Below are 16,485 nucleotides of genomic sequence, written 5' to 3' on the forward strand. Positions count from 1 at the left end.
AACAAATTAGAAAATAGTAGGAAGAAATGTAATTATCCTTATATATAAATCACTCTTATAAGTCCATACTAGCAAGACCATAGAAATATGGACAAAGGATAATGGAAAAGTAATTTACAAAAGAGTAAGTTCAGATGGACATCAGGCATATGAAGAACTATTCAACCACATTTATAATTATGGAAATATACTTTATAACAAAAACAAGAAAGTTTCTTTGGTATTTCATGTTGGCAAAAATTAATGAATATATGTATATTCATCCCCAGAACTGGCTGAGGCTGATTTGGCAGACACAAAACACATGTGCTTCCATGCTTCCATCCTTCATTGAGGTTAAGCATCACTAATTTATCTTAGCATTCTTTGCTGCCATATTCAGATGTGGTCTTGCAGTCATTCTCAAAAAGGAGTACCAGGTCAACACTGCTATTTAATCAATGATGGTACTCTAGATGAAATCTAATTGCCTTTCCCAGGGTTTGAAGAAAGTGGAGCTGTTCTATCTGGTTAGTCCTTGACAGTCTGATTCAATAATATGATCTTTTTTTAAAGCTGTGATAATGGCCATATCCTTCAGCTAGAAATCTTTTCTAAGGAAATAATCAGAGATGAGCACATGCATTCATATATGATAGAATTTACAGTACATTACAAAAGTGAAATTTTGGAAATCTTGGAAACAACTTTAGTATAATAAGAGAATAAAGTATATTAAATATATATAAAGAAAAATACATAGTTATGCTTATGTTTTCAAAACATGTTAAAAATGCTTAATGCGTACTGTTAAACTGCTACACAGTTGTGCAATATTTTTACTGTGCACATAGAAAAGATGAGAACAAACATACATATGTGATAACGTTTATCTTAAGGTAGAACAATAGTTACTGATTGTCACTTATTCATTGTATTTTAAGCTATAGAAAGTAATTACAGAATATAAATTTGTATCTATATTCAGATAGATATTATAAAATGTATATCAGTTGTGTCCTGTAGCTGAATAATGTAATATTGTAAACCTCCTGAAATGTCCACATTTAACATAAAAGAGTTTTTCCAAAAAAAAAAGGAAAACCATAAAAAAGAATATGAAAAGGTGATTTGAGATGGTGTTACTTTAACATTCTTAAAAGCAATCGTGTGTATAGTGTAGAATTGCTTGGATTGGATAAAGAGTGGCATTATACATTTTAAAAAATAAAAGTTTTGAAAGATTGAAGAATTCGGGCATTACAGTTTTCTTAAATCTGACAAAGCTGCATAAAACTATTAAAATAAAATGATCATTATTGTACTATTTTATATTCTGCTTCTTTGAGGGTTTAGTTTTCCTAAAACTACATACTAAGCAAATAAATTACTCACTGGCTATGTCATGTAATAATGAGTTAGCCTAGTTATAAGAAGTTTAACATTTTATTTAAGAACATTGTTACAGCATGTTTACTGTGTAGTCTAGTAATAGAGCAGAAGACATTTGGGTGGGTGGTAGTGGTAGTATTTTTATAGAGGAGTTACCAAATTTCACCTCTATTATCCAAGCTTACCCAGCTAATAGTGGAGGAACTGGGAATTTGAGCCAATTCTGACTCTGTTGTCTGCTCTGCTCCTTCTTTTGTGCTGCATCCTTGAAAGTCACCTAAAATTGTGAGGAAATATAATTTCACCCCAAATTTAGAGTTTATGCACTAGTTATATTGAAAATGATTAACATGTAGAAGGGCTTTTAATGGAATAAGTGGTGTAGTAACTTCAGTGTTTTCTACCTAGAAATCAGAATCTACTTGTCAACTTTGTTTTTTGAGACAGTAATATGAAAATTATGTTAATGCTTTAATTCAGGTTTTTGTAAAATATTTTTTATCTTTACACATGTAACATATGTTTCTAAAATTATAGTCTGTTATATAGCACTCTGGGTCTAGAATTTTTCAGTAGTTTCTGTTTTACTATTACGATCTACCTGCATATTAACCTATTAAGTTATAGTTTTACTATACTTCTAGGTATTTGATCTTTTGAGAGAGAGACAAGGTTTCTCTTTAAAAAGGTAAAGAAAAAAATAATTAGTAAAAGGAAGGAGGGAAAATTTGATATAGTGGAAACCAGGAATTACATTGTTTTCTTTCAGCCAAATTTTATGACAAAAGTTGTGGACAGGTTTTGAAAGATACTTGTGTTACTAATGCCTCTGCTATAACTTTTTTTTTCTTTCCCAGAGAACAAATTAAAAGAGTTAAGGACTCTGAAGATGTACCTATGGTCCTAGTAGGAAATAAATGTGATTTGCCTTCTAGAACAGTAGACACAAAACAGGCTCAGGACTTAGCAAGAAGTTACGGAATTCCTTTTATTGAAACATCAGCAAAGACAAGACAGGTAAGTAACACTGAAATAAATACAGATCTATTTTCTGCAAAATCCTGACTGTTATGTCGTTTAATATATCAGTTTTTCTCTCAATTATGCTATACTAGAAAATAAAACAGTATGTATTTAGTAAATGTTTTTGTCTCTTGAGAGGGCATTGCTTATGGTGTCCTTGATACTGCTTTTGGCTTTGGTTTCTTTCTACATTGAAAATTTCTCTTCAATTCTGAGCACATGTTAACATTTAGAATTCAAGAGATGTGGGGATTTTTTTTTCCCACTGTTGTGTGTGTGTATATATATATATACACACACACAAAGAACAGGGCAACACATTTTTGAATTTTCTATTTCAGTAGTACTTTTAAACCATTATGTCATGTTTCTAGGTTAAATGTTGCATTTGAAGAATTTTATTTTGGCAGAATTTTCTTTGAGGATATGTTTATTTTTGGAGAAAGGTCTCATTAAAGAAAGAAAATACCCAGAAAGCAAGTAGAAATTCTGTTATTCATTTAATGCGTTTTTCTGACAAAAATTGTTGTCAGAGGGAATTTTGTTTCAAAAATCATCTTTGTTTTAAAAATGACTTTCTTTAGGTAAAATAAAATAATTTCAGTTACTGTTATTTAACCTGTTTGTATGAAGAGTTTAACATACGGGAAATGAATACATAAAGATAGGAAGGAATTAATTGTTACATATAGTCATATGTCTCAATGACAGGGATACTTTCTAAGAAATACATTGTTAGGTGATTTTGTCATTGTGCAAACATCATAGAGTATACTTACACAATCTTGGTGGTATAACCTACTATACACCTGGGATATATAGTACAGTCTCTTGCCGCAGGGATACAAATCTGTACGGTGTGTAACTGTAGTAATGACTATAGGCAATTGTTAACACAATGGTAAATTTTGTGTGTATAAATGTACACTTGGGCTACCCTAAGTTTATTTTTTTTTAATTTCTCGTTCAGTAATAAATTAACCTTACTTTACTGTAACTTTTTAAATAAACTTTTAAATTTTTCCTAACATTTTGACTTTTGTAATACAGCTTAAAACACACATTATACAGCTATACAAAATTTTTCTTTCTTTGTATCCTTATTCTGTAATAAGTTTTTTTCCATATTTAAAATTTTTTATTTGTTTTTACTCATTGAACTTTTTTGTTAAAAACTAAGACATGCATGCACATTAGCCTAGGCCTGCACAGGGTCAGGACCATCAATATCATTGTCTTCACTTCCACATCTTGTCCCACTGGAAGGTCTTCAGGGGCAGTAACACACATGGAGCTGTCATCTCCTATAATAACTTTTGGAATACCTCCTGAAGGACCTATCCAAGGCTGTTTATAGTTAACTTTTTTTTTTTAAATAGAAGGAGTACACTAAAATAACAATAAATAGTATAGTAAATACATAAACTAGTAATAGTCACTTATTACCATTATCAAGTATTAAGTATGGTGTATAATTGTAGGTGCTATACCATTATACAACTGGCAGTGTGGTAAGTTTGTTTACACCAGCATCACCACAGACACATGAGTACTGTGTTGTGCTACAATGTTAGGATGGCTATAACATCACTAGGCAATAGGAACTTTTAAACTCCATTATAATCTTAAGGGACCACTATCACATATGCAATCTATTGTTGATCAAAATGTCATGTGGCACATGACTGTACTAAGAAATTGATCCATCTATATTCCATAAGTTTGTTTAGGGCTTTTTTTGGTTACATTTACCTGTGAGCCTAGAAAACCAGTTTTGTAGAATTTCTGTAATGCTAGGAGTTAAAAAAAATTGATGAACAACGTAACAATATGTTTTACGTTGTTAAACATATAAAAACAAGCATTCTAGAAGTTTATCGGATTTTATAAAGGTGCAAAAATGTAAATGTAAATCATTATCCAGCTAATATATATGTTATATTTCCCTAGTAGGAGAGCATATGTACCTCTTCCTAGTTATACAAATTTGATACATAGTAAAGAAACAAACTCTACTTCAAGTCATTTTTGGAGGATTAAAAACTAAATTTCTCTAGTTTGACCAGTATACAAATTTCTCTGGCAGTTTTCCTAAAACCTCATTTATAGGTTAAAATTGGTGTATATCATATCACTTTACTTTAGAGGAATTAAGATTTCACTTAAATCCATTTCCATGTTCCAAAGACTAGGAGCTTTGTTTTTGTTTTTCTTTTTACTGGTCTTCTATAACCAGTCTTCTTGATTTTTCTTAGGACAGAAGGTACTGAGAATACATGATTTGTTACTTTGTCTTCCAACATTTTCTTATGAAACATTTTCAAATACAAAATTAAGTTTTATTTAAAACATTTGCAAATATACTACCTAGATTCTACCATTGTTGTTTTACTATATTTGCTTTACTTGTAACTTTTAAAAGATGCTTTTCATACTACTGAACATATTAGCTTACATTTCACACAAAAAAGAAAAAATTTAAGAGACTTTGCATAATGTTTTAAGGGGTTGCAGTAAAGAAGTGCTTCTTATATTTTCTTATGCATACAAATCAGCTGGGCTTATTAAAATCCAGATTCTAATTCAGAAGGTTTAGGTTGGGATTGAGTCTGCATTTCTAACGGGCTCCCAGGTGGTATTTTTCTTGGTACTTGGACCATACTTTGAGTAGAAAAGCAGTATAGGACATAAAAAGAGTCTTGTTAGTCCCACTTTGTTGCTGTCCACTTCTCATTTGATAAGATCCTAAAATAGCTGTGTCTGCTTTTTGGTGGTTGTATGATTACTACCTCAGAAGTACTAATTGATTCTTGCTATTTGACCTTAATACTTTAATACAACACAGCATTCATATTTGATCAGAAAACTATCTGGCTTCCTTTTGTAAGAGATTTTTAGGTTTTTTACAGTTTTGTGGCCTTGGGTTTTTTGTTTTGATTTGTTTTTTGGAAGGTGTATAATATGTAAGTATATGAACTTAAATTTGCTTTGTAGACATTTTTATGTGGATCATCTAATTAAAATATGGAGGGATGTAGTATAAAAGAATACTTGTACTTCTTAACAGAGCACTCAACCTTTCTTTTATATCCTGTTTCACTGCTGTTATATAATTTATGTTGCTAAACTATAAATTAGATATTTAATTTCTATTCTTTGATTTCCTTTTATTATTAAATGGACTTGTTGATTTGCCTAGAAATTAATTTGCCTTTCAAAAGTCTATTAATCTTCCTCTGTTGAAATTAATTTGATATTTGCATGCTTCTGGAAGACTTTAAAGAGCTATTCCAAGTAACTGTAGAGATTATAAAATGAAATATGGAAATTTTAATAAATTTTATATCTCCAGTTACTGGTGAAAATGTCAAGCCCTCCTTTCTGCAGAGTATTTTGTTACTTATTTGTTATTCAGCTTATTTATTTATTTATTCTTTTTTTTTTTTTTTTGAGACAGTCTCGCTTTGTCGCCCAGGCTGGAGTTCAGTGGCGTGATCTCGGCTCACTACAGGCTCTGCGTCCCGGGTTCACGCCATTCCCCTGCCTCAGCCTCCCAAGTAGCTGGGACTATAGGCGCCCGCCACCACACCTGGCTAATTTTTTGTATTTTTAGTAGAGATGGGGTTTCCCGTGTTAGCCAAGATGATCTCAGCCTCCTGACCTTGTGATCCGCCCGCCTTGACCTCCCAAAGTGCTGGGATTACAGGCATGAGCCACTGCGCCCGGCCCTTATTTGTTTTTTAAACAAAATTAGTGTGCATATCCTTGTTGTGTTTTATGAGCAAGTTGTTTTATGCCCTAATTTTTGGGGTCTTGATCATGAGACTAAAACACATAAACACTCCCAGAAAATTATATTCAGGTTAAAGGAACAAAACATTCATTTAGAAGTTCTCATCTATGTAAATTAGAGGCTGGCAAACTTATTTTCTCTAAAGGGCCAAGATAGTAAATGTTTTAGGCTTTGAGGGCCACAAGTGGTAGCTGCTGCATTTTTTTTTTTAATTATAACCCTTTAAAATGCAAAAATAATTGTTAGCTTATGCATAGTATAAAAATAGGCTGGCCGTGTGCTGTGGTTCATGCCTGCAATCCCAGAAATGAGGTGGGAGGCCGAGGTGGGCCCGTCACCTGAGGTCGGGAGTTCGAGACCAGCCTGACCAACATGGTTGAAACACCGTCTCTACTAAAAATACCAAAATTAGCCAGGCGTAGTGGTGGGTGCCTGTATTCCCAGCTACTCAAGAGGCTGAGGCCGTAGAATTGCTTGAACCTGAGACAGGCAGAGGCTGCAGTCAGCCGAGATCAAGCCAGCCTGGGCGACAGAGTGAGACTCGTCTCAAAAAAAAAAAAAAAAAAAAAGCTGTTGCTGCATTTGGCCTATGGGCTGTAGTATACTGATTCCTAATTCTCTGGATAACTTTAGTGTTTGATTAGATACTAGAAGTTAGGTGAAACCTTTGTATTTCACAGGCTAACCTTAATAATCTTAAAGTAAAACTTACGTATTTCATGAAAAGGAAATAGAAATTTTACCCTAGTACTCTTTTTTTTTTTTTTTTTTTTTGGAGGCAGAGTCTCCCTCTGTCACCCAGGCTGGAGCGAAGTGAAGTGATCTTGGCTCACTGCAACCTCCTCCTCCTGGGTTCAAGTGATTCTTGTGCCTCAGCCTCCCGAGCAGCTGGGACTACAGGCACGTGCCACCACGCCTGACTAATTTTTGTGTTTTTAATAGAGATGGGGTTTCTCCATGTTGACCAGGCTGGTCTTGAACTCCTGACCTCAAGTGATCCTCCCATCTGAGTCTCCCAGTGTGCTGGGATTACAGGCGTGAGCCACTGTGCCTGGCCCCTAGTACCTTTTTTTTTCTTTTTTTTTTGAGACAGAGTCTCACTCTGTTGCCAGGCTGGAGTGGAGTGGCATGATCTCGGCTCACTGCAACCTCCACTTCCCGGGTTCAAGCGATTCTCCTGCCTCAGCCTCCTGAGTAGCTGGGACTATGGGCACACACCACCACGCCTAGCTAATTTTTGTATTTTTAGTAGAGATGGGGTTTCACCATGTTGGCCAATATGGTCTCAATCTCTTGACCTCGTGAACCACCTGCCTCGGCCTCCCAAAGTGCTGGTATTACAGGCGTGAGCCACTGTGCCCAGATGTACTTTTTAAGATAAGAATTGCAGAATATACATTTTTACCAACTTAATAACTTACAATTTTAAACAGCTAATTACTTGACTAGAATATAATGCCTTACATATTCTTTACACTCAGTTCAGTCCATATCTGAAAGGCAAATAGAGTTATTTTCTGCTAGTACATTGTGTGGTCCCTATGTTCCTAGTGTGTAAGGACTGTTACCTAGTTCACATTTATCTGGGTTGTTGACAGATTTTCCTGGTCCCTTTGGACAGTGAATGGCCATGTTGGCAAAAGCTGTCAAAATTGAAACATTGACACTATGAGAATTGTGTATTTTCCAGTCTGCTAAAATCAGAAGTGGGAAGGTTCAGTAAGGTGAATGACAGAAGCAGAGTCTTCAGGGTATCTGTTACTCCTCATCTGGCTTTTTTGCTTTCTGGGGGTCTCAATTTAACTATAATAGTTTTACGAACCTAAAAATGTTGAGTGATTAATTTCCTGGTTTTGTTGTTAATTTCTAGGTATTTAAATTGTTAAAAGAACTCCATTAAAGAAGGCTTTACAATACAACCTCCTTATGTGCTATGTCTCTGTTTAATATTAGTTGAGTTTGCCTACATGAAATTAATATTTTGCACTTCAGCTTTTTATGAGTTAAAAATTGACAGAACAGTTACTGTGCACTTGGTGTGCACCATGGTAGTCTCCAAAGTAGTAGTTTTTCTGCATTTCAGTAGTACATGAGATAGGCTGTGGGTGGCAAGATTGCTTGAGAAAGTCAGGGGTGCACACAGTTGGGTTTTAGAATACATCTTTTTCCTCCATGCCCTTCTGCCCCGAAAAGCTGGTAGTCTTGCAACTGTATATAGTTAGGGTATTTGGTGTGTTGTTTCCTTGACAGAGTTTTGCAAGAATTTGCAGATTCAACAGGAACAAAAACTTACTTAAACAAAATCTCTTAGTAAAAGCATAGCCTAGCAAGATTTAGAATACTTTTGGTTAACTGTTCTTTCTCTTTATGGAGTGCTTTGTTTCCATGGCCTCACAAGTATGTTTTCAGATAATAGGATAATAGTTGAGTTGAAAATGTCGTCAGTCTCTTGATTTTAAAAAATTTACGTATTTAAAGTTGTATACTTTTGTTCCCACGTATTTTCAGTTGTTCTTAAAGTTCAATAAGTGACATTTGAAAATGAGTATATGTATATAAAAACAAAAGTAGGCTGGGCGCAGTGGCTCATGCCTATAATCCTAGCACTTTGGGAGGCTGAGGCAGGCAGATCACATGGTCAGGAGTTTGAGACCAGCCTGGGCAATATGGTGAAACCCCCTCTACTAAAAATACAACAATTAGCTGGGCGTGGTGGTGCATGCCTGTAGTTCTGGCTACTCGGGAAACTGAGGCAGGAGAATCGCTTGAATCCGGAGGTGGAGGTTCCAGTGAGCCAAGATCGCACCACTGCAGTCTAGCCTGGGTAGCAGAGCAAGACTCCATCTCAAAAGAAAAAAAAAAAGAAAAAGTTAAAAAAGAAAAACAAAAAAAACACAAAATGAGTATATGTGGCCACAAGTCCTATTCTCAAAAAAATCATTGTGTGCCACTTAAGAGCTTAGTGAGTAGTCAGTGGGTATTAAATATCTGTTTCAGCTGTATTTTATCTTTAAAAATTATCTACAAATTTTGGAATGTGAAAAACCAGTGTTTTGTTTCATAGGTATATACTGTATGCATTTTAAAAAATAAGAGCCAGTGCCAGTGGTTTACAGTGTACACAAGAATAATGTTCTCATGTTCTCTTGATGTCAGTATGACTTTAAAGCATATTATGAAAAAATAAGTCTGAAAAACTGTAGTAAATAACTGATACTCTAAAACCTAAATTTCTCATTACTAAAAATAAGAAATGGAAAAAGTCACCCTGTGCTGTTAATTATATGAACCACTGAGGTCCTGACACTGAATTCTTGGTTGTGGATAATAATCTCTTCTTTTTAATTATTGGCTTCCAATTCTCTCTCTGCATTGCTGGAAACAAAAATCATGTATTTCACTATTGGTGGTGGGGATGCTGATGCTGCAAAAGTAGACACATTCAAACTGATTTTAGAAATAAGTTAAAATCAAAATTTGCTTCTGCTAAATTAGTAGAGGACCAATACGGTTTTTCTCCTTCATAGTATGTTTTGGTTCTTCTACATTGACCTTATAACTTTTTTTTTTTTAAACAGGAATAGAAGTTAACATTCTTAGAAAATTTATGAAAATATGAGCTTTTACCTGGTTTGTGTGTGTATATGTATATACATATTTTTAAATTTCTTACATTGATTTTCAAATTGAAAGAGAATCATTTGTGAAAATATCTTACAGAGCTCATGCTTTACATTTTACATGCTACAAAGTTATTTTAGTGCCTTAAATTATTTATGTTGCTTATTAATGAAAATTTTGGATACATAATATTTTGAAGACAAAGGTAAAAATAATAAACCCTTTCCTTTTGAGGGTTAATGATAAATATAAACTGTAAAACGATTAAAAATTTTTTTTTTAGAGACAGCGTCTTGCTCTGTTGGTCAGACTGAAGTGCAATGGTGCAGTTCATAGCTCACTGAAGCCTCAAACTCCTGGGCCCAAGCAACCCTCCTGCCTCAGCCTTTTGAGTAGCTGGGACTTCAGGCTCATGCCAACATGCCTAATTTATTAGTAGAGATGAGGTCTCAAACTCCTGGCATCTCTTGCCCTCTCAAAGTGCTGGTACTACAGCATGAGTCACCACACCTGACACTTAAAATCTTTTATATACAGGTGTAAGTAGGTATCTAATTTAAAGTGCCAACAAAGGTAGTTGAATTTATACTTGGCTTAGCGAACTAGTTGACTAAATTGATTCCATTAAAAATTTAAAATTCCATTAATTTTTAATTCCATTAAAAATAAGAATGTTCTTAGAATATAATGATTTTCATTATTAAATAGAAATATATCACTGGATGGTATATGTTAATTAATGACTTGAGATACGCATTTTAATATATAATCACGTTACTTAAATGCCTGCTTTTTGAACTGAAACTTAACATTATGAATTTTAAATTAAAGTTTGACTTTAGAGGTAAATTTCTGTACTTTACTAAAGCAGTTCTTAATACACTTCTGAGATTTCGAAAAATTAGTGTGCCTTAAAGAATTGAGGTGTGTAACTACTGTAGGCAGTAGATGTACAGATGACTTCTGTGTGCAAAAATTAAGCCCTAGCCATTGGTTGACTTCAACTAATACTTAGTTGCCAATTCTCTGTGTGTGATTGAGTTTAAAACTACAAATGGTACTTGTGATATATTAACTTTTTAGGTGGTAGGTCCACTTTGTTACATTTGGTTCGGTAGAAACATTGATGTTGCGGATCTCAGAAAGTTAAAATATATATGCCAATCCCCAAATTAGGTAATTCATTCTTAATTTTAAGATAAAAGAATAGAATTCCCTTAAAATTAAATGTGGAGTAAAATATAGCAGCTTCAAAAAATATTTACCTTTCTTTTAGAAGAAGAAACACGATATTACATCTTTTAATTTGCACTACATATAGATTAATATTTCTGTGCATTTCTCTGTGCTCCAACTTTGATGGTATGCTTTTCTGAACAAACTAGCAGCACAGTTAAGGAAGCCCTTTTCCCCTTTGACTGCCTAATTTTCTAGATTGGAAAAGATTAAAAACTTTTATCTCCATATGGCCAGTATATGATTGTGCCTGTTGTCTATAGCTTTCTTATCATAGGCTTAAGCAGGAAAAACTCTATTAAGAGTATTTAAATTAGAATAGAAGGTACAAAGCCAGTATGATTGAACACTGTTCTAAAAATTATTTTTAAGACTTGTAGTAAGGCCAGGTTTGGTGGCTTATGGCTGTAATCCCAGCCCTTTGGAAGCCAAGGTGGGCGGATCACTTGAGCTCAGGAGTTTGAGACCAGCCCTGGCAATATAGTAAAACCCTGTCTCTATAAAAAGTACAAAAATCAGTCGGGTGTGGTGGTGCTTGCCTGTAGTCCCAGCTATTTGAGAGACTGAGGCAGGAGGATCACCTAGCCTGGGAGGTCGAGGCTGCAGTCATGATCGTGCCATTTGCACTCCATCCTGGCAACACAGCGAGACCCTGTATCTAAAACAAAACAAAAAAATAAACAACAACAAAAAAAGAGCTTGTAGTAAGGATACAAAATGCTCCTATTTTGTGTGTGTCCTTTAATTCATGATGTTTTTATATTATGGTAAGCAGCTCTCATTTAAGATTTTAATTAAATTATGTAGTTAAACATGTACAGAAGACCCAGTCTCAGCTTCACTTGTAGACCCTGGAAATAGATTGGAAGGTGTTAAAATTTAAAATAAAACTCAAGATTCCAGTTTCTTGACTCATCTTTGAGATTCTTTTATGTTTTTGTTGTTTTCTAATAAAGGTTGCATGTCCATATTTTACCATTTTTCTTCTCATTCTCCCCTGGGGGAGGGTGTGGGGATCACTAGTACATAAATCACTTTTTCCCTAAGTCAAAGAAGTAATTTAAAGCTAACTTCAGTTTAGGCTTTAATTCCAAGACTAGCAAACTAAAATGGTTGCATTAATTGACAAACAGATGCTAATAAATGTGTTTAGGCTTGTCATAATCTCTCTTAATTCCTAATTTAAAAATTTTTAAATTTAATTCCATTAGAAAACAAAACTGACTTTTAAGAACAAACCAGGATTCTAGCCCATATTTTAAAACTGCATCCTCAGTTTTATTCAAACAGTCTGATGTCTGTTTAAAAAAAAAAAAATCTCAAGCTCATAATCTCAAACTTCTTGCACATGGCTATCCCAGTAAATTACTCTTACCAATGAAACAGACTTTAAAGAAGTTGTGTTTTACAATGCAGAGAGTGGAGGATGCTTTTTATACATTGGTGAGAGAGATCCGACAATACAGATTGAAAAAAATCAGCAAAGAAGAAAAGACTCCTGGCTGTGTGAAAATTAAAAAATGCATTATAATGTAATCTGGTAAGTTTAAGTTCAGCACATTAACTTTGGCAGAAAGCAGATGTCTTTTAAAGGTAACAAGGTGGCAACCACTTTAGAACTACTTAGGTGTAGTATTCTAACTTGAAGTATTAAAAGATAAGAAACTTGTTTCCATACTTAGTACATTTATTTTTAATCTAGTGAGAATTAATTATAATTGAGACAATTTTGATGGCTGTAGTAGACTAATCTATATTTGGCATAAAGTCTGATGATTTAATGAGTCTTAAGTAAACTAAATATTTGGGAACTGATATTTACCTTTATTTTTAAGGGAAATCATACTCAAGTTTTGAGATAATAAGCAGCTTTTTTTTGTTGTTGTTGTTAGGTAGGGAGAAAAAAATATGAGAGAGAGTAGAGAGCAGTAATATTGAATGGCCCAGAAGGTGGGAGAAAGCCACTCTTAAATGTATTTTTTCTTTTGGATATTTTACAAGCAAATAACCATTCTTCTGCCTAAGTTCTCCAGCTCAGTGGCATCAGCAGCACAGCACTTTCTTATCCCAGTGAGAAACTTGGGAATTTTAGGATGACTCCTACTGCCCTCTTTTCCCCCAGTCCCCCATTTGGAAGTATCCACAAATTCCTGTGATGTTACATTGTGTGTCTTTTATGTCATCGTTAGTTGAAGCCCCTATCATTTCTTGTTCGACTGTTCGAACCTCCTGTTTGATTTACGAGTTGCTGCCATCATTCATTGTGCAACCGGGGAGATACACTTTAAATAAATGTCATTTTCAGCCGGGCGCAGTGGCTCATGCCTGTAATCCCGGCACTTTGGGAGGTCGAGGCGGGCGATCACCTGACATCAGGAGTTCGAGACCATGTTCTAACATGGCTAACATGGTGTTCGAGCCTGGCTAACATGGTGAAACGCCGTTTTTCTACTAAAAATACAAAAAATTAGCCGCGCGTGGTGGCACATGCCTGTAATCCCAGCTGCTTGGGAGGCTGAGGCAGGAGAATCGCTTGAACCTGGGAGGCGGAGGTTGCAGTGAGCCGAGATTGCACCATTGCACTCCAGCTTGAGCAACAAGAGTGAAACTCCGTCAAAAAAAAAAAAAGAGTGAAACTCCGTCTCAAAAAAAAACACAAAAACTCATTTTAGCTATAGAATAAAATCTCATGTTCCACAGCATGTTGCAGATAGTCCTTACTACCTTCCCACCACTCCAGCTCTTTTTTGGTCTTATATCTAAAAACTTCATCTTGCCTGAATTTCTTTTGTTCTTCTATAAATAAATATAACACGTTATTTCTTACCTTCCCTTGAGTTTGAGTCTTGGCTCTTGTTTGGAATGCCAATATTTTTATCCCTAGTCTTACGAATTAGCTAACACTCTCATGATTCCCCAGTCTCCTACTCTCTAAAAATCTTTCTTGAAACCCTTAGACTAGGCATGGAGCCCTTCCTGCGTATTCCCAGAATACTATCCTTAGCTATTATGTGCTTCCCATGTTATATTGAAATAACCGCTTCTGTTTCATTCCTACGTTATTTGACAGCAAAATCTTAGCCAGAATTACATATTTTTAATCTTTGCACGCCCATTGCCTAGTAAGGTTCCTGGCACATAGTAACTACCCCGTAAATATTTATTGCGTGGAATTCTCATTTTCATTTCTAAACCAACCCATATTAAACTCTGTCTTGCTAAGAAAATACTTCACTAGGTATCATAAAGTTCATGGCGAAGCTTAAGCTTTGGATGCATATTGTTTGTAATATATCATGTTCTTAATAGGCAATGAAATTACAATTTTCAAAAACTAGCATATCATTTATTATATTTATTACAAGTTGATGTTCTTTATTATATGAATTTTAGGTATTTCACGAAAGTATAAAATACACATTTGAATAGTAGACTCAATCCCGAAAGATATTATGTGGCATACTAATCTACTAAACTCAGAAACAAAGTATGACTGGCATTTTTATTGAAATTTATGAACTCTTAATAGTTTTTGAGTATCATTGTGTAAAGCAATATTTTGCAATTAAAGCAATTTTGCATGTTAAATTTTACCACAACCTCTAAAATACTGCAAATTTAACAATGCAGTTTGAAAAGTTACACATTTTAAATAACAGTACCATGACCAGATTTAGGTGGTGGTTTTAAGTTTTTATTTTCTCCTCCTATTGTCTCACCATTAGATGATTTTAAAAATAGAACTGTTTAGAGTAAAATAAGAAATAAGTGTTATGTTCTAATTTATATTTAAAACAAAGGTGTAAGCATATACTATTCTAAAATTTCTAATTTGTACAAATTATGTTTTATACAATGACTGTAGGTGAATCTCTCACAGTTGTTTGATGTGATGAATCCTTGTTTTTTCAGTACACATGGAAGTATTTTATATAAAAGAGAAGTATACTTGGTAATTAAAAATTTTAAATGAAATACAATTTAAAAAAATGTATTTGACAAGCTGGCTGTAGTGTGTGAGTCTGCAGCATCAGCTGCTTGGGAGCCTGAGGCAGGAGGATTGCCTGACCCCAGGAGTTTGAGGTTGAAGGGAGCTATGATGGTGCCATGGCACTGTAGCCTAAGGCAACAGAAAGAGACTCTATCTCTAAAAAAAAAGTAAAAATAAAAAAGTTTTGGCCCAGGGACAGTGGCTAACACCTATAATTCCAGAACTTTAGAAGTCCAAGGCACGAGGATTGCTTGAGGCCAGGAGTTCCAAGACCAGCCAGGGCAACGTAATGAGACCCCACCTCTAGCAAATAAACAAACATTTAACAATGACAAACATATATAAATTAGCTTTTCTTAGTCCTGAAAAAGATAATATGTAACCAAAATAATTACTGGGCTACTTATGTGTATGTGTGAGAATGATTAGTTCTCATATGAGAAAAAAAGAATTCATTGCTCTGTGTAGGTTGTGACATTTCCTTCGTGATTGAAATTAGTTACTTAATTTATTTGTCTGTTTGTTTGTTTATTTATTTTAAAAATAGAGGCAGGTTCTTGCTGTGTTGCCCAGACTGGTCCCAAACTCCTGGCCTCAAGCAGTTCTCCTGCCTCAGCCTCCCAAATTGCTGTGACTGTAGGTGTAAGCCACTGCGCCAGGCCAAAATTACTTAATTTTAACAAGATGATGTAGAGGAGAGTTCAGTGTAACATAAGCCTAGAATCTTTGTTAGAGTCTTAGAAAGTGATGTTATCAAATTCTATGTTTTCACCATAAAATGTGTCTTATCTGTATCCATCACATGGTTTTTCATTGTTTTCTGCTTTACCATTTTAGTACCATTGGCATTTTTCTTCATTGTAAAAGTAGTAGAAATGGAGTAGATTACATAAGGATGTGATCAGAGGGAATTAATTCATGCAGTACGGTAAGAGAGTTAGATTAGATCCTCTTTTAAGATTCCATCACATTCTAAGGGTTTATGATTCTAAACTGTCAAGTAAATTGTCAAGTGCTGGCAAGCTACAGAATAATTTTTATTATATCATTGGAAATTTTCCCCTCTGTGTGTTAAAGAGTTTAGCCTGGAGGGACACATACACATACATACATGTAATCAAACCTTGATGGTATTGTATTGCTGATAAATTATTTCTTACCACTTTTCCTTTCTCCTTTGGGAGAGACGGAAGCATATGTTTGTGTGGTATGAGTAATGATGTTAGAGACTGGGAAACATCAGTAAGTGCAGTTTGGGGACTTTACTGGAGACATTTATTTACTAGTGCTCAAATAAATAATGCTGGTTTTTATCCTGCTGTTTGCTTAATGTGGACAAGCCTCTCATTCCCATTCTGTGTTTACCTCTCTTAAAATATTGGTCACGCTTTCTTGAATTATAGATCTATTAGGAAAATTCACTAACTGCAGCTAATTTTCATTGTTCATG

At 34.5% G+C, this 16,485-nt stretch overlaps 1 protein-coding gene across 2 annotated transcripts in view; it reads left to right on the top strand.

Annotated features, from left to right (window-relative positions):
- KRAS (Kirsten rat sarcoma viral oncogene homolog) overlaps window positions 1-16,485 on the top strand; it is a 42,858-nt gene that overhangs the window by 19,959 nt on the left and 6,414 nt on the right. The window contains exons 3-5 of one of the 2 annotated variants that reach the window (XM_011946996.1): window positions 2,229-2,388; window positions 12,461-12,576; window position 16,013. In XM_011946996.1, the coding sequence (XP_011802386.1) occupies window positions 2,229-2,388; window positions 12,461-12,576; window position 16,013 (277 nt within the window). The remainder of the gene's footprint in view (window positions 1-2,228; window positions 2,389-12,460; window positions 12,577-16,012; window positions 16,014-16,485) is intronic. The other variant, XM_011946997.1, reaches the window with a different exon arrangement.

The sequence above is a fragment of the Colobus angolensis genome, unplaced genomic scaffold (genome assembly GCF_000951035.1).
Source record: "Colobus angolensis palliatus isolate OR3802 unplaced genomic scaffold, Cang.pa_1.0 Scaffold256, whole genome shotgun sequence".
Lineage (NCBI taxonomy): Eukaryota > Metazoa > Chordata > Mammalia > Primates > Cercopithecidae > Colobus > Colobus angolensis.